At 40.6% G+C, this 19095-nt stretch overlaps 1 protein-coding gene across 3 annotated transcripts in view; it reads right to left on the bottom strand.

The window, feature by feature from the left end:
* The window catches only part of HOOK1 (hook microtubule tethering protein 1), a 54888-nt gene that overhangs the window by 24474 nt on the left and 11319 nt on the right, over window positions 1-19095 (bottom strand). For 2 of the 3 annotated variants that reach the window (XM_075936094.2, XM_075936092.2), the window contains exons 2-11: window positions 18850-18935; window positions 17656-17728; window positions 16493-16543; window positions 13141-13273; window positions 11130-11197; window positions 8556-8618; window positions 7122-7205; window positions 3231-3397; window positions 2456-2596; window positions 940-1141 (exon numbers count right to left, since the gene is read on the bottom strand). In XM_075936094.2, the coding sequence (XP_075792209.1) occupies window positions 940-1141; window positions 2456-2596; window positions 3231-3397; window positions 7122-7205; window positions 8556-8618; window positions 11130-11197; window positions 13141-13273; window positions 16493-16543; window positions 17656-17728; window positions 18850-18872 (1005 nt within the window). In that variant the 5' untranslated portion in view covers window positions 18873-18935. Of the gene's footprint in view, window positions 1-939; window positions 1142-2455; window positions 2597-3230; window positions 3398-7121; window positions 7206-8555; window positions 8619-11129; window positions 11198-13140; window positions 13274-16492; window positions 16544-17655; window positions 17729-18849; window positions 18970-19095 lie in introns of all 3 variants that reach the window. The other variant, XM_075936093.2, reaches the window with a different exon arrangement.

Below are 19095 nucleotides of genomic sequence, written 5' to 3'. Positions count from 1 at the left end.
GGGACGCCTGGGGCAGAGCAGCTGGGCTGCTGCCGGGTTTGTCCCGTAGCACCTGCCCCTGGGCACTGCGGGAACAACCCGGCAGCACCCCAGCTGCTCTGTCTAAGGTGTCCCCAAAAGCAGCTGGGGTGCTACTGGGTTGGTCTCGCAGCGCCAAAGGGCGGCGCTACCAGAGCAACTTGGCAGCACCCCAGCTGCTCTGCCCCAGGCATCCTGGATTCAGCTGCTGCTGAAACTGACCAGCAGCGGCTGAATCCAGGACGCCTGCGGCAGAGCTGGACTATCGGAAGGGGGGGCTATGAGGGGTTCGTGGTGGCATCCCTCTCCACCCCACCCCAGACCCCTCATAGCCCTCCCTTCCGATAATCCGGCATATTTGATAATCCGGCACCCCCGGGTCCTAAAGGTGCCAGATTACCGGAAGTTTAGTGTAAAATGTTTCTCTGATAAACGTAACAAACACACGATTCATGTTGGCCACTAGCTTCTTTCCCCTTATATTTAAGGCCTACAGAAATTCCAGTGATTAGTTTGGAACTTTGAAAAGCAAATTTTTGTGCATTTCCAAAAATGAAGACAAGATTATTTTTTTTTAAAAAGGATTCTAAAAATCACTATGACAGTATAGCATACCTTGAGGATGTTAGCTACACATGAAACAAAAACAAAATACTTGATCACCACTCAACTCAGTGAACTGATGCGTTACACAGTGTGCCCTGAACTGCAGGTCAAAAAATGAGCTCAGTTAAGCCATCTGGTGAGAGTTTGGAAGAGAAGGCAGGCAGGCAGAGCTGAAAGTTTCCTTACAAGCTATCTTGACACTAGCCCCAATAACCATTAGATCAAGCTCCCATTTTTTTTCCAGTCAACTGTGATTATAGTTAATAAAATTACACCTGAGAAGAGTTAAGATACCGAGTACTGTTTTTGCCTTACCTGCCTTTTGTATGTTTCCAGCTGAGCACGTGCTGCATTTGCCTTCTTTAGTTCTTCCTCTAGGCTGACCGTATTGTGCATATACATCATGTTTGTGTCTTGCAGAGATTTCACCTGTCGGCGGAAGTCATTCAAGTCTTCCAGTTTTTTACGATATACTTCAACTGTTGACTCTAGTTTATTTGCCTTATCTGCAAAAGTTCTACAAGGACACAAATAGAAATTATGGAAACAGTAAGATGTAGTTTTCACACTAACTACAACCAAACAAATTAACAAGTTCTGCCCTCATCTGCAAGCATAGCTCCATTTAGCTTAGACAGGGAAATGCATGCGTGTAACCAAGGCTAGTGTTACGTCTGTTTAAAATTAAAACAATAATTTAATTCTTTTAGTTGTTGGGTTGATATAGATTCATGTGCAATATTTAGTTTTAAAAGTAGACATTGTAGAGGTGCAGTTCCACAAAAGTGTGTGTTTACATATGTCTAGTATATTAAGTGACCCCATGGATTCATGATGGTGTTGGAGTTAATACAAATGAACTATGTCCTGGCCTAAATATTGATCTTGAAGCTGAGTAAGCCTGCAAAATACTCATGCTGCTATCTAGCCGGAATAGATACAAAGCTACAGTACAATACTATGTAGATATGCTTGCAGATTATTATCCTAAGGGTATTTTTGCCAGGAGGCATGGCCAAGGAAGACAAATTGATCAGAAAGTGTTCTGGCCAAATAATATCAAGGTATTTTGATACAGAAATGGACCTTCATTTCACTGATATAAAACTATTATTAATAAATCTTTAAACTAAATGTTGAGTCACTTTACTGTCTGGCATCTTCGAAAATTAAAAGTTATCATAGGAATAATTCCAATATTCAGTTTCTTATACTTAATGCTCTTCTATGAACCTTGATGTAATACAAGATTGGAATACATTTTATTTTTTATTAAATTGCGTATAACAGGCAAAGTTATTTACATGGGCATATTTATAGAAAGACGATAGGAAAATACTGTATTTATTTTTTGTACTTTTAAATAACCAGTTTAACTGACATATGTTGAAATGCACTCAATAGGATTAGTTTTCATCATGTTTTGGTCCTACTTAGTTTCGTAATCCTGAACATACAGTCTAGCTAAAACACTCATGCAGATAATTAAGTTTCATTTTCACTTGATTTGAGACTTACATTTGGACAATTAAATATTTTCCTGTATTAGAAGAGGTGGGCCTTTGCCAATAAACATATCCTGTTAGTAATAAAATCCATCATGATTGCAACACTCATTTCCTGGGGTATTTTGTTTTTTTATACCGGGAGCAAAAAGCTTCTCTTAGTCCTGCTTCATGTGGAAGGTTTTTTTTGCAGAATAATGTTGATAAGTAGAATAATTACTGTTGCCATGAACTCACATGTCACCCTCCACTTTTATTTTTCACTAGAGCCTTGGCATTATCATTTAGAACCTTCAGTCTGAGTATCTACTAGGTCTACTACATACCTAAGAACGTCAATTTCATCTTTTAGGGCCCTGGATTCCTCTGCCAAACAGGTTAACTCATCATTTCTATGTTGCAGCTCAATTAGTTGTTTCTCCAGATCTTCACAGTGAACACGATAATCATCCTTTGCAGCTTCAAGCCTTTTGTAAACAAGAAGCTGTTAAAATATATTTTCCTTTCTATCTTTTGTTCACATAACTAATATGATCCACCTTCTATTGAAACAATAACAAATTCAGAATACATAAATGTGACAGAATAAAAAAGGTATTTAAAGCCTGTAAAAAATAACTAAAGAATTGTCACAAGGGCTATTTACCACAAATGTGCCATATGGTATGAACAGAGCTCTTAGTTTACTGTGTTAATATTTTACATGAAGGAGTGTCTGATTCACTTACAACTGCTGTAAAAGGAAGTGTCAATCACAGACAGATATTTTTTGGTACAAATCACCACAGGAAACATGTCATTTGTTTTTTATCTTTGGTCCTCTCTCCCCATCCCATTCCCCCTCTCTCTCAGAGCCCACAATATTTTAGAAAATGATAGCAAGAAAGCATAAATGGTCTCAGTGATCATTCAAAACGAAAGTAATTTGGGGAAAAATCTAAGTTTAAAACTATAGTTTATATTAATTCAATGACAGGAAGAAGCTTTTAGAACAGTCAATAGAAAAGTGAACTTAGAAAGAAAATCCTACCTATTTAGAATAAATTCCAATCACATGACATTTTGAAGGAGAATTAAATAAAGCTACAAGTTATTTCATACCTGAAGTTCTCTTCCTGCAGTTGTTCTAACTGAAGCTGTGCATGGAAATATTTTTTTGTAACAACACTATTTGGATCATCAAGAGATCCATCTAACTGGTCTAATCTGTCATTCATGACCTCATTTTCAGACATCAAGCTGTTCTTTTCATCTTGAAGGGCAGCCACCTAGTGTACATAACACAACATTAAATGTATAGATCCTATCCAATGACCATGAAAATCCCAAGATAATAGATAAGATGCTACCAAATAATGTGTTTATTACATAAAAATTGAGTATTTGAAAAATGTAGGAAGTGATTTATAGACTACCCATAAGCACCTAGTTGCTTTAGAGTATGAAATGTTTTGTAAATTAAAGCTATCTTTTAGAGGACTCAACAAAGTAATAAATGCAGAGGGGCAACTGCTATTTCCACATTTTATGAACAAAGGGAAACAAATGTTACAATTAGTTCAATAAAATGATATTCATAGAAACTAAACAGAAACAATAGTAGTAGGATGAAGATACTCCCCATTTGGCTTGTGCGCTAACAATAAAAAGCAGAATGACACTGGCTAGCACACTCACACTGCACTGCCGTGCATTCAGCCATGGATGATTGTGCAAAAAGCAGGTCCAAGAGCCATAAGCTAATAAGCGCACACACAAAAACCTAGACAGCATCAAATAGGACATGCATTTTTCAGTGACTAAATAGTTTGATTTTTAGAGTGTTCACAGCTAAGCAAGTGGGAACACAACATTACACTAAGTTGGTAAGTATACTCCACAGCCATAAAATGGGCAAGGATTAAAAGGATGGAACCCTTAAGCTCTTTCTAGCGAAAGATGTGTTAATTTTAATACTTCAGACATCAGAGCACATAGCATGTGTTAGTTAATTGGCACGTAGACAGTAGAATGTGCTCTTTGGGTTATGTTTTCCTGAATCATAAAGGAAACCTACCTTTCTTATACTCTCGGAAAATATCAAGGAAGACTGAGACCTTACAAGTGAATTTATTAAGAATTAGTTTAAATTAGAACTATCAGTCATTATTATGACTTTCAATACATGTGCAGCATATCATGGTTGCAATATTTAATAAGATATAAAGTTAACAATAATCTTATTGGTGCAATAGTAAAATATTTTTTTAATCTGTGATTATATAGTAATATCAGTGCCTATAATCAAAGAGATGTAAAATAAACCAACAGCACCCTCTCACCACACTTCACTGAGTATTTACTGCCCCTAAGGTCCTATGCTCTGAATCTCTGGGAAACCAGTTTACTTATATTTTCAGACCGTGAGAACATCACTGCCTTATGTGTCTCCCTGTGCAAGGCCTAATCAGTTCTAAATTACACAGTTTCAGAAAACAGGATGTTTATTAACTGAACATCTGACTCTCATCCTTCGCCCTCCTTTCAAGTCCCTGAAGTCACATTGGTGTTGAAATGAAGCAGGTGACAGCCAAACACATTATACTGAAACCATGGTGCACCACTGGATGAGGAAATCAACAATTATGTATTGTGTAACTTCAAATATATGGACACACATTTTACAAAATATACTTTCCATTAACTTCAGTTACCATTTGTACATTCATACTCAACTGTACATAATATAAAAGCTCAGTTATTCAGCAAGTTGAGGAAATGGGGGCACAGTTAATAAATATTCTGGTTGAATGAGTTATTATTTACCCATAGAACACCAAATTTTCAAAAAATTAGAATACAATAAAATAAATGAAGTATAAAACAGTATATAGGTACTCACCAATCCAGTAGTAGTTGTGTTCTGCAGAGTGGCTGGTTTCACAGGTAAAGTTTCTATATAGTACGTTCTCTTATGACACCACATGCCACTATGGGCAGCACATGGCATATACCCAGATCAGTAAAAATACACTCAACACTAAAACTATACTGAATATAATTTAATCTTAAACTATTCAGAAAGCACTTCAGGATCTTGCAATACCTCAGGGTCATCATCATCATCATCATCAACAAAAATTATCATTGCAGAGGTAGAATGTGTAGAAGATTGAGCAGATTGTAGTGACCTGACCCTATGACAGCCCTGGACACTGCTTTTTTGAATAAATCCCTGATCTCAGTTTGCTCACTTGTCTTCTGCCTCTTTCATATAACAGTGCAGAATATGTAATTGCATAATGTTCTGGGCAGTATACTAGCTCCGGTTAGTAGACTGAAGACTTGTGTTGCAAGGTATTAGAAATACCAGCTAGTTGACCTTTCTGGTTAACTGAGTGCTAGATAACAGAGCTCTCACTGTACTTTTAACAACAGCTCCTTCTCATGACATGCAAGAGCAGACCAACCAGATTTGTGGGAACTACCATAAAGTTAACTGCCCCAAACAGAAGTCTATAAGGTCTGTGTGGTACAGTTCGGACCTCCCTGATCCAGTACCCTCAGGACCAAATTGGTCCCGAATCATAGAATTTGCCGTACCAGGGAAGGTGAAGACTCCCTACCTAGCTGTAGGCTGTGCTCCTGGCTGGGCTCCCTGCCACCTACCATGCCCGCCCTGGCCAGGGCTGCATCCCCCCACCGCACCAGCCCCAGGCAGAGGCCAGCCCCATTGCCTCCATCCCTGGCCAGGACTGGGCTACATGCCCAGCTGCCAGCCCTGCTGACGCCAGCCCCAGGTTTGCGATGCTCGCTCCTTGCTGCTGGTCTCACTGCCTCCAGTCCTAGCAGAGTCTGTGCTTCCCACCATGCCAGCCCCGACTGAGGCTGCATTCCTAGCCAGCGGCTCTGGTGCCTCCAACCCAGACTGAGGCTGCGCTCCTCACCGCCAGCTCTGACCGAGGTTGTGCTCCCCACTATGCCGGCCTAGTCCAGGCTGCGCTTCTGAACTGGCCCAGCCGAGATTCTTTGGTACAGCAATATCCATGTTAAGTTAAACCTATAGTTCTGATTTCTCAGAATTAGGCACGAGAGGTGCCATAGCAAAACCAGAAAGGGCAATTTTGGACAGGCATAAATGGCTGGCATAAAGTTACATGGTAAAATCTTTCTTTAGCCTTGATATTTGGTAAATTCAGAATCATCATATATTTACAGTGGTTACAATTATAAGAAAACATTTACTGCAATACGTCTGGACAAGCAAGTGGATCAAGTTGCTCACAACACTCCTGTTAATGCTTTCCAGAATCTTTTTTTTTTTTTTTTTTTGCAACAGTGTTACACTGTTGACCCATTATTTAGCTTGTAGTCCACTGTGACCCCTAGATCCCTTTCTGCAGTACTCCTTCCTAAACAATCACATCCCATTCTATAAAAGTGCTGAGGAGTCCTGTGGTATCTTATAGATTAACCAAAGTGTTGGAGCATAAGCTTTCGTGGGCAAAGACCCACCTCGTCACATGCATCCAAAAGGATCGATATCCTATCAAAAAAAAGCTGATTGGTTTGACAGTTAAACTGACTGGTCTGTAGTTTCTTGACTTGTTCTCATTTCCCTTTTTATAGATGGGCACCATATTTGCACTTTTCCAGTCTTCTGGTATCTCTGACTTCCATGACTTTTCATAGCTATAATTTTGCAACGACTGCTTATAACTGCAAGATTTCAAGTAATTACTCCAAATCTTTCGTACTATGAACAAGCAGTATATTTTCAGTAACTGTAGGAGAATTGAACATGATTTACATTAAAGAATAGTTTTCTAATAATCACATGTATGAAGCACTTCAATATGTGTAAGCTTTGTTTCAATATAAACTGATAAGGCTAAGAACTACTAGATGAAATGTAACCACTAAAGACTTTTGATTCTGCAAATGTTTAACAGAGTTTCTATGTTTCTACTTCTGCATGTCACATATTTGAAAAATTAAGTTTGTGTATCTGACCTGCAAGTCTAATTCTTGACATCTTTGCTTCAGTTCTTCTTTTTCTGCAAGTGCTTCCTGAAGGTCTTCCAGGGCTTTTTTCATCTTTAAAAAAAGATAGATTTAATGCTAGTTAGATATAGTGAAATTTAGATTACTTATATATTCCCCATTTGTACAAGGAATGACATATGATAGATACGACAGAGACTAAAGGAACATATTAGGGATGTTAAATTTAGTTTAATCAACTAGTCGAATTTTCCATTGATTAGTCAATAAGTAGAAGAGCTGCAATGAACTCCATTGCAGCTCTGCCTTTTAAATGTATTAAGAGCCTAGTGGCTTCAAAAAGCAGAGGCAGTGTCTGGGACTTGGTGTGTGTCGGGAATCAGTTGATTCCTGGCTCACGCTCAGTCCCTGCTAGCCCTGCCTCCCACAGAGGGTGCTGGCAGAAACTGGCTTTTAAGCCAGTTCCCCCCAGCACTGGCTCTTGCTCCCCTGCCTTGCTGCCTCTATTAGAGGCAGCAAGGGTGGGTGGGGAGAATGACTGAGGGACTAGTCAACTAGTCACATACTCAACTAGTCATTTACATCCCTAGAACATATATGCTGCAAAACCAGACAAACTGTGAAACCAGGTTCTGAGACCTGTTGCCACAGGGGCATTTGCAAAAAAACAAAAAGCCAAACAATTAGTGTAGACATACTTTAAGGGACTTGAGTAATATCACAAAGAATATGTAGCATGACAAAGCAATTAATCTGAGACTTCGGCATAAAAGATAACACTCAAGCCATTAAACATCCTTCCTCTTGTGGCAATAGGGAGATGAAGGTCATTACAAGGGAAGAATCTTTCTTGGGGTAGAGTGCTTTTAAAATATTTTCTACTCCAAGTACATTACTCTGGGTGTTAGGTGTCACAAAGAACTCAAATATTTTCCAAGATCACTTGGCTAGTATGCACTCATCAGTACGTCTGAACTTTCAAGGTTGATAGCCGTACACTTTGCTCTTCTTGTCATATCCTCTTGCAGTCTCTACTCAGGCAATAGAGATAGCAGCCATTTCACATCTTTTTTTAAAAAAAGCTAAGCTTTTTTACACTGTTTTACTCAGCTATTCACCTATCTCTAGCACTATAGGAGAAAATGAAAGATAAGAGTTAAATTTACTTTAATGTCGTGGTTTAGTATCAGCACGTTGCTCTGCCCTTTGTGACAGATAAGTCCGAGCACGGATTTCTGTAAGCTGGTCTGTGGGAAGCAACCACTGGCTGTATAAAGCAAGAAGCAAGTTAGTTTGTATGGATGAAGGACTGAAACTTCTTTTGTTGGAGATGATGGGAGAGGCACCTTTGTGTCTACTCTTTGAATCTGCAAGCATGGCATGTGAATCATTTTTTGAAAATCTTAACATTGTTTTGAGTATTATAACACACTAGGAAATTACCTGTTGCTCCATTTCACCAGCTGTATCAGATGTGACAGAACTCAGTATTTCTTTGCTCATGAGCTAAAACGCAAAATTGCCACAGATTAAAACAACACAAACACAGATACTATAGAACTAGTGACTTCTGTTACTGAATAAAAAATTGGATTCCATCTCTCCCCCATTTAACTTCAGTAGTTGTTAATGTGATAGAAACAGCAGTTTCCTGCATATCTTTGGGAAACCATATTGAATTAAGGCTAGGTATCTTTGATGTCCATTTTATTAAGTGAAAGGTTTGCATCTTATTGTGAGCCAGAACTTCTCATAGCTTTTGTAGGGGGAGAGAAATATGATGTGAAGCCTGGGAGTTCAAAGAATTGCACTGAAAATATGCCAGACAAAAATGGACTTTTGAGAAAGGAAATCACTTCCTGGGAAATACCTAGGGAGAGATTAATGCACATTCCCCCCTTCATGCAAAACCTCAGCCTTCTGAAACTACGCCTAAAGAGTGGGCCATGTCTGCTGACTATCTGTTCCCAGAAGTAGGAGATGAAAGGCTCAAAGTATAGTAAGAAACAATAAACTGCACAGTCAAGGTTCTGAATCTGACACAGCTATGAATTTGTAACCACAGAGAAAACACAGTTGTGGTTTTTAAAGGACTGAAATCTATCAGAGCTTGAGACTGGAGTTGGAAGTTTCCACTGGCAAACTTTTTAGCATGCATGAAAGTTCTTTTATTGTTAGATATATTTTCTCTGTAATAGTTTCACATGAAGAATAAGTGTGCTTGCTGTCTGGTAACTTATGATTGAAAATCATGTACTGGTCATAGCTTTTGGAAACAAAAGCAAAGTGCAGGCACTGAATTTTAGATCCTCTCTCTAGCTGGAAGAACAGTATTGGCAAGGAACCGTGAAATCCAAAAGAACTGCCAATCAAGAGACAGTGAAATGCAGGACTTCACACAAGAGAGGCAGTGGCTAGGAGCCTAGCGTGGGTGCTCTTGGTGGACCATGGAAGGGGAAAATAGATGCTGTTTCCCTGAAACTGTGACAGTTAGTATTTGAGTATGACTGTTACACTTAACTGTTAATTGAAGAGCTACGGTAGTTAGACATAGAACTCTTAACAAAACAGGCGTAATAACTTTATGGATTAAATTTTGGCCCAAATGAAATCAAAGGCAAAACTCTCATCAATTTCAATGGGCATAGAAGTCTACCCAGTGAGTTTAATCAACATTAATTATGTGGCAAATAAAATTCTGATTGGCAGAATTGTATTTACACATGAAACTTTAGTACTCAAACACAACTGGTTTCTTAACCATTAAAACAAAAGTTGCATTAGGTCAGTGCTCCCCAACCTACAGAGGCTCCCAGGCACCTGGGGGCGGGGCCACTCACGTGCTGGGCGTCCGGGGGGCGGGGCCGCGCGTCCTAGGGCACAGCAGGGGCGGGGATACCCTTGCACCCGGCGCCGGCATGTGCCCCGGGGCCGCCCGAGCGCCTTGTGCCGTGGGCCCGGGGCCGGCACCGCCGCCTGAGCGGCGCGCCTGGGGCCAGCACCAGCGCCGCGCGCCTGCATGTGCCCCGGGGCTGGGGCCGCCCGAGCGCCACGCACCAGGCGCCGGTGCATGACGCACGCCTGGGGCCGGCGCCTCCAGTGCACCACGCGCCAGGGGCGGGGCTGGCTCAGGTTGTTGGCGGGCACACACAAATGCCCTGGCGGGCGCCATGGCACCCGCGGGCACCATGCTGGGGACCACTGTATTAGGTTATATTACTGGATATATTTTCAGTGCAAGACAGGGGTTAGAAGAGACTTCAAGTGAAACAGGCTTCAAAAAAAGCAGACTTTAACTAACTCAGAGAACTGGTAGGTAAGGTCTCATGTGAAAAAGGAGTCCAGAAGAGCTAGTCCTGTGCTTAAGGGCTCCCCTAACTTATATAAACTTCCGATAATCCAGCACCTTTAGGACCCAGGGGGTGCCGGATTATCAAATATGCTGGACCATTGGAAGGGGGGGGACTATGAGGGGTATGGGGTGGAGTGGGGGGGATGCGCCCCTTGCCGCTGCCGGACGAACCCAGAGTCAGCCGCTGGTCAGTTTCAGCAGCGGCTGATTTAGAAAGTCTGGGGCAGAGTAGTTGGGGTGCTGCCGAGTTGGTCCCACAGCACCAAGGGCGGCGCTACAGGACCAACCTGGCAGCTCCCCAGCTGCTCTGCCCCCGGCTTTCCTGAGTCAGCCGCTGGTCAGGAGTGCCGGACCACTGGAGTTTTACTGTACCTGTTTTTAACAGCCTCCTAAGGGCCAACTTTCAAGGGAGGATCCTCAGAATAAAGAGTGTGCTCTAGCACAAGAACTGATTTGAGACCAAATAGCACAGAGGTATTTAAAACACACAAGGGGAATGCTCAACTGCCTTCAAGGAAGCTTTCTAGTTTCTTTTTGTTGGCTGATCAGTGCAAAACAGCTGAAGAGGAAAGAGCGGCAGGCATAAAGGTCCGCTCTACATATTTATATTCAAGCTTTCCTGTTGAAAGTTTTGGGCTATGTATACATAAATTATTACTACTTACCTCTTGAATAGCAGCCATAACAACATGTTGAACAGATTCTTCTAGAGTCATTATATTTTGTATATGTTCTGTAATAAGGAAAAATATTTGCAGTAATTACGACATTTACTGTAAAATGGTTTGAAGTGGCATACGTTCTGCCCTTTCCACAAAGCAGATATCAATTTATACTAAAGAACGTGACAGCTCTAGAACAAATCATTTCCAAAAAGTTACTGCTCTTATAGTTTCAGAGATGCTGACATATAAGTAAATATGGATTAATGCCCTATATACGTAGGCCAAATTCTCTCATACATTTACTCACATAATTTCAATGGGTTATATCATATGAAAATTAGATGCTTGAGAACAATTTTTTCCTTCTGAGGTAGGCATATGGTTCAGAGAGAATTTGGTCTTTTGAAGTAAAGTCCTAGGACTAGAATATTAACCCAAAATGTTTTAAATTGCTAAACTTAGCAAACAAGAATGACCAGATCTAAATCTTCACAATGCAAATCTTTTCCACAAACGCAAATAGCACAGATTACAGCTTTGTTATGCATAACAAAAGCAGTAATTTCTATTTACAGCATTGCACAATACAAAATTAAACTACAATTTAAGACACAAAGGCTTTGTTTGAACTCAAAAAAGACAAAAATTCAAACTAAGGCTTTTCATTATTGTATACATGTTGTAAGTTTGCCAACACATTAAAAGAATTTAACACATGGTTTCCAGAAGGGACTTCTAAAATGTACAGTATTTACAAAGGAGTGAAAAGCCTTTAACAAAGCTACACTTTCAAAGTTTTGCAAGTTTACACTTTATCCTATTATGTTAACTTCACTTGGTTTATTTTAGTTTTCAAATTTTTTGGTGGAGAAAAACTTGTCACTGAGATAGCACATGAAGTGTGGTAGATCAAGTGTCATCACAAATGTTTTAATGTTCAATGCTTGATGATATCATCTAGTTTCCTAAATACTCACTGATGCAAAAGATGTTAGTTACATGACTTTTTTTAATAGAATAATTGAAGTGGTTTTTTTGCACTATTATGGGCTTGTGTGGGCATTAAACAAACAAAAAGCAATAATCTTAAATTTTACCCTTTACAGATAGTTAAAGACAACTCATATATATCAGTTTTAAAGTGTATCCATTTGTAAATTGTACTGGACACAGTTTGTTATCCAGCTGGGATTTTAAATAATATACATAATAAATCAAATAAAAGCCACTTTCCAGTCTACCTTTAAAAACCAAAGAAACAAACAAAACAAAAAAGTGTAGCCAGTCTAGAAAGTATGTCTGCATACAGGTTCTCAAAGTTATTATTGAGAACATAAGAATGGCCTCAGACCAAAGGTCCATCTAGACCAGTATCCTGTCTTCCAACAGTGGGCAATGACAAGTGCCCCAGAGGGAATGTACAGAACAAGGAATCATCAGGTGATTCATACCATGTCACCCATTCCTAGTTTTTAGCTAACTGAGGCTAGGGAAACCAACCCTGCACATCCTGGCAAATAAGCATTGATGAACCTATCCTCCATGAACTTTAGTTCCTTTTTTAACCCTATTATAGTCTTGGCCTTCGCAACATCCTCCGGCAAAAAGCTCCACAGGATGACTATGAAAAACATACTTGTGCATGAAAAAAAAAAATACTTCCTTTTGTTTGTTTTAAACCTACTGCCTATTCATTTCATTTGGTGACCCCTATTTTTGTGATATGAGAAGGAGTAAATAACGTTTTCTTGTCTCCTTTCCTCACACCAGTCATGATTTTATAGACATCTATTTTTACAAACTCCAATTTTAAATAGTTTATGATAATATTGTACAACACATTAGTAGAAAGGTGCAAACATGTACGTTTCATTCAGGAACAGAAAGTATTTTTAAATGTGGCATCAATGCTACCTTATTCTGTATGTGTTTGCTATTTCCTACAGTAAGGGCTGCCTCAGGACGTCAGTTGTTCCTAGATATATTTTCAACAGGTGAAAATAGCACATACCTTGTTTCTTTTCACAGTTGACTGCACAACCTAAAATAAGCTGCAGTAACCTGCCCAGCTCTGTAGTATCTGAATGTTCAGATATCTGATTTAAGTCTGGTAGAAGGTCCTCTGAAATCTGCTGACCCAAAAACTGCAAAATACAAAAGTTTGGCATTTCAATTTTATGAAATGTCATGAAGATAATATACATGTTCACCCTGCATGTAAAAAGATCTGGACTAGGAAACACAGACTGAACGAAAACTGAAGATATTACTACAGTAAACCCGAGACAGATGACGAAAGGCCCTGGACGCTACTTTGGCTTACTATACACATACAAACTAGCTAGTCTATCATCCAGTCTTTTCATTAATAGTAACACACTCAGGTAGCACTAATGCTGTGGTTCTTAACTGGTGGTCCATGGTGACTTTTTCAGGACCATTATTCTAAGTCACATGGTGTGAGCAGGCGCTGCCGTTAGGCTGTTTTACACCATTTTCACAAGCACGTGGTGCATCATCCATAGCATCACCTAGGACACAACCGCACTGTGTTGCCAGTAACTTCCATCTGAGGCTCTAAGCGTTAGTGTAGCTGCTGCTGTTGTGTTGAGCGGTTGCCATGTCATTTGTCCTGTGCTACATGTGCTGGAGGTGGTCCACAAAAATTTTTTGATTGGCCTGGTGGTTCGTGGACTGAAACAAGTTTAGAACCACTGCACTAATGAATTAAAGAAATGAGACTATAAAGAAAAATAAGAAATTTGAAAAGGACTAGGGAAAACAAAATATTTAGAGGGATGTAAAGCTTTAAAGGAGCACTTGCAGGCAACACACACAATGAAATAATGTGTCATACTATACATTAATATAAAAAGGCCTACATTACACCAAGATACTACAGTGACAGGTTCCTTAAAATGAATATGCAATAGCAATGCACTAAGTGTAAAAAATTCAGGATTTTTTACTTGCTCAGCCCCTTGCACATAAGTATTATATGATCACTAGTGACACGTTGCAGAAACAGGTGTACAATAATACAAAGTACCTTTTCTGTGTTTTAATAAACAATTTATTATCTTAAGGTACATCTAAACTACACCCCTCTGTTGGCAGAGGGATGTAAATTAGATATATCAAAAGTGCAAATGAAGCCGGGATTTAAATATTCCGTACTTCATTTGCATAATGACAGCCGCCACTTTTTTCAAAACGGGGCTTTTCGAAAAAAACAAAAAAAAAACAGTAGTTTAGACCAGGCATTTTCAACAGAAATACCCCATTTTGAAAGATCCTGTACTCCAAAAAATGAGGTGTACAGGATCTTTCAAAATGGGTCATTTCTGTTGAAAGTGCCCAGTCTAAGCTGCCAGGTTTTTTTAAAAGCCCCGTTTTGAAAAAAGTGGCGACTGCCATTATGCAAATGACATACGGGATATTTAAATCCCAGCTTCATTTGCACTTCCGATATATCTAATTTACACCCCTCTACCGACAGAGAGGTGTAGTTTAGACGTAGCCTCTGTGGAAGAGGACATAAAAAGTAGTCTGTTTTTGTTATTATACATCATTTGTGAAAAGAAAGGTGGTTATGCTGCATGGAATCACAGAATGAAATACCTTTTTGTTTAAAAAAAGTCTTCAGGTGGGCAAAATTAGGATTATTTTGGGAATCCTAACTTTACACTGTCTCACGTTATAGCAATTCAGGGCTCAAAGTTGGATATTGTACTAACAGTTGACATTTGGTATCCTTTTCTTAACAAAATGTATTAGGGATGTAAACGACTAGTCGATTACCCAATAAGCCTTTGCTCATCGAGTAATCGAGTCACTACTCGACTAGTCACTTCCCAACCCTGGCTGCTTCTGTAGCAGGAGCAGGTGCTGTGGGGAGCCTGCTTAAAAAACAGTTTCCCTTAGCTGGGGAGGCAGAAGCGCAATGGGGGAAACAGTGCAAGCTGGGACTGAGCAGTCCCTGCTCTCTCTGGGTCACAGATGCTGCAGCTCTGCTTTTAAAAGTTAACAAGAGCTGCCGGGCTCTTACCACATTTAAAAAGCAAAGCCAAAGAGAACCCCCTTATCGACTAATCAAGTAGTCGAAGGAAATTCCATCAACTACTTGATTAGCTTCTTACCCACTATTTAACATCCCTACAATGTATCAGAATATTTACTATGATCAAGTTGTTATTTTGTCAAAATCTGCACGTGCATTTAAGTATCTGATCAATGTATTCAAGTTTTTTGCCCTTTCCCTGAAAGTTTACCAGAACATAATAGACTAAACCAGTGGTTCCCGACCTCTTTTATACCACGAACTAGAAAATCCATTCACAAACTTTTGGCAGATGGGTAACATTTATTTACATATACATTATACAAATAATGAATGCAAATAAAATGTTACCAGCCCACCAAAAGCCCCAGTGCCCATAGCTGCTGAGAACAACCAGCTTCAACTCCAGCATTTGCCATGAGGTGGGCAGCTGCTGCAGCTGAAGTTGGCTGTTTGTGGCAGCTCTGGAGGCTAGGGCACATCCCGGCCCCAGAGCCCCCTAGTGCCAGCGCTAAGCCCTAGAATCCCCGACCCCTTCACTAGCCCCCAGCGCCAGCCACTGACTGAAGAGTCCCCTGCACCAACCCCCCAGTGCCAGTCTCCTGCCCTCAGAGACCTCCAGTGTCAGTCCCTCATCCTCAACGCTTCAGTGCCAACCCCCCATCCCTTAGAACCCCCCACCACCAGACCCTCCCAGTGCCAGCCTCCTGTTTCCAGTGTCCCACCACACCCAACCCCTCTAGAGCCCTTTCCAGTGCCAGCTCCCAGTTTCCAATATTAGCCCCATTTCCAGAGTCCCCCCCAAGTGCCAGCCCCTCACCCCCTTAGAATCTCCCCACCTGGAGAGCTCCTCAGCACTAGCCCCGCTCCTGGAGCCCTCAGCACCTGCTTTGCTCCCCTCCCCCCCCAACTTAGTCTCCAGCTGAGCACTGCTGCCCGAATCGCAGCTACTTTAAGACTGTAGTGTGGGCTCTGTGCAGCCCTCCCGCTGCACAGCAAACCTTCTGCCCGGCACTGGTTGGCTAAGAGACAGGGCAGGACATGCTACTTCCAACAGCCACAGTGGGAGGGGAGGCACTAGGCAGTGTTCCTTGACCCCAGCCCCCAGAGCTGTCCATTTTTATTTATACCGAGATACATTTTATTTATACCAGATGGGTAACATTTATAACACATTTCACAAAAAGAGTATCATTATACAAACAGTTTAGTATTTTTCTAGTGTCTGGATCAGCTTTCGTAAAAAAAGACCAATCCTTATTTGTTATTTGAATAAAACAACAAACTGACATTTTTTCCATACCTCATGATAGTAGTCCATAATTCCTTGAAGAACCTTTTTCAGATTACTGGCCTAACGGTGTATAAAAGACAACATTGATTATATACTACTAAGTGATATTTTTCTCAGATTAAAAAAGCAAAATTTAACACAATGTCATATTATTCTTAATTTAAAAATCTACACTGGGGGTGGGCAATAAATTTTAATGGGGGGCCACTCCAAGATTTTGGCAAGTAGTAAAGGGCCACATTTCTACTGAGGGGGTGTGGGATCTGGGACAGAGATTGGGTGAAGGAGGAAACTTGGAGTAGGGAACTGTGGTGCAGGAGGGTGTGTGTAGAGTCTGAGAGGGAGTTCAGGTGAAGGATGGGTTGTGACTTGGGGAATGGGGTCAGGAAGGGAGTTTGGGTGCAGGAAAGGATTCTGGCCTGGTGAGGGATGAAGGAGGGCCTGCAGGGTCTGGGATGGAGTTGTGACAGTGAGAAACGGGTACAGAGGGTTTGGTTGCTCACCTGGAGCCAGTAGTTGGGAGGAGGGGAGGAAGAAAGGAGAGTGGGGGCAGAGGCTGGTTCTTCTGGCAGGCGCTTACCTAGATGCCTCTCAACCAGCAGCCCTGCAGGAACCTGAGCTGCAGTTGCAAGCTGCTCCATGTGGCTCTGCTCCAGGCAGCATGGGGTGAGGGAGAAGGCCTCATTGGCTGCCCCTGCCTCCAGTAAAATTTCTCAGCTCCCATTAGCCAGAAACTGGCCAATGGGAGGGAGCTGACAGATTTTGCTGGAAGATAGGACAGAGCACAAAGCCTCCCTTACTAGAGCAGCCACATTTAAAGCACCTGCAGATGCACTGTGCCTAAGGGTCCCAACTAGGCAGCCACAGGTCGGATCCGGTAGCTTGACTGGCTGGATGCAACCTGTTAGCCGCCTCTTGCCCACCACTTGTCTACACAGCGGTTTTATGACAAAAATATGCAATGAGGGTGGGACAGAATTAAGATGAGAGAGGAAATGCATGTGAACCATGGATCACGGCAAAACACGTTTAAGTCATCTGCATACAATTCAAATGTGCGTGTTAATTATTGCCATTTTTGATCCACCCCAAACTATAACAGTAATATTAGCTAAACTCAGGAACGTCATTCTAAACCTCAAATAGCTTTTGCCAGTTTTCATTTTTGGTACCTTTATTCTCCAGTTGTCACCAACATCTTCTTTAATACGGCTTAGCCATGATTCATCAAACCAGGCCACATCTCTAGAATAAAAATAAACTGCATTTACTAAACACTAAAAGGACTCCTCTGTTCCCCACCAATCCCAATTCACTGTTGTAATCTTAGTTGAAGTACAGAAAAATATTTTTAATATCCCTCCCAGTTTTAAAATAGGGATTCCCCCATAACAGCTTCAATAGTTGGATTACAAAAGCTCCCCAGTTACCCTTAAAACATAACGGTCAAGAATTCAGGCAAATCCAACAGCAGTACTACACAAAGACATGCAGGCTGAGTTTCTAGTTCATTTCTCTAAAGGAAAGTAGTGCTTGGAAATAGTGTCAAAGAGAAACTAATCATGATTTTGCACTCCTTGAACATTCTGATCTGCATCTAATTCCTTGAGTACTGCTATTGGGAATGTAGGGATAATTTATCCCAATGAATTAACTGAGAAAACAAAGGCATTTGATGAAGACAAACAGAAAAGAGAACAGTGATAACTAATTTTTTCCCCATATTATTTCCCCCCATTATAAACAATAAGACACACCAAAAAGTAAATGTATGCTTCTAGAACATTTTTCCATTAGACTATTCGATAATAAGAGAGACAAGATGGGTGAGTTAATATCTTTTATTGGATCAACTTCCGTTGGTGAAGGAGACAAGCTGTCAGGTTGTGAAGAACTCCTCTGTGGAACTCAAAAGCTTGTTTCTTTCACAAACAGAAACTGGGCCAATAAAAGATATGAACTCACCCATCTTGTGTCTCATATCCTCGGAGCAATACAACGAGAACAATACTGCAAACATATTCTGAAATAGATCTGTTTCCCATAGCTTACTAGTTCTGAACAATCAATGGGATAAGAGAAAAACTTCAAAAAAATCTCCCAGAGAAAGAGGGTGCAGAAATAACTGCAAACCACACATTCTACCATGTGATTAATATTCAGTCAGTATCAACTCAATGATATTGTAAGGCCATGTTTTTTCCTGAGTTATAATGCCTGGATCATACAAATTGTGATGTGTAACATTTTCTAGGAGGATAAACTGTTATTCTGTGAACCTGGTACTTTGGAAAAAGAGTGTGAAACCTAAGAAAGAACTCAAGAGTAATGTGATATACACTCTTTGAACTTATCTATCAACTTACATTTGATGAAGTACCTGTGCCATTGCAACACCATTTGTCAAGTCTTGAACATCTTTGCAGGGTCCAGGAGTATTAAAAGTCTGCAACTAAAGAAAGGCAAACAATGTTTCCACTCCAATACTGAAAGACATAAGGAATTAGATATAATTTTCTATTTTTCTTTAGTATCAACCTTTAGTAAAATGCCTCTAAGTAGTATGGAACATAAACATCCCTTACATCAAGTAAATAAGTTTGTAAACTAAC

This window comes from Pelodiscus sinensis, chromosome 9 (genome assembly GCF_052426305.1).
Source record: "Pelodiscus sinensis isolate ZL-2025 chromosome 9, ASM5242630v1, whole genome shotgun sequence".
Lineage (NCBI taxonomy): Eukaryota > Metazoa > Chordata > Testudines > Trionychidae > Pelodiscus > Pelodiscus sinensis.
This window is presented reverse-complemented; position numbering and strand designations above follow the sequence as displayed.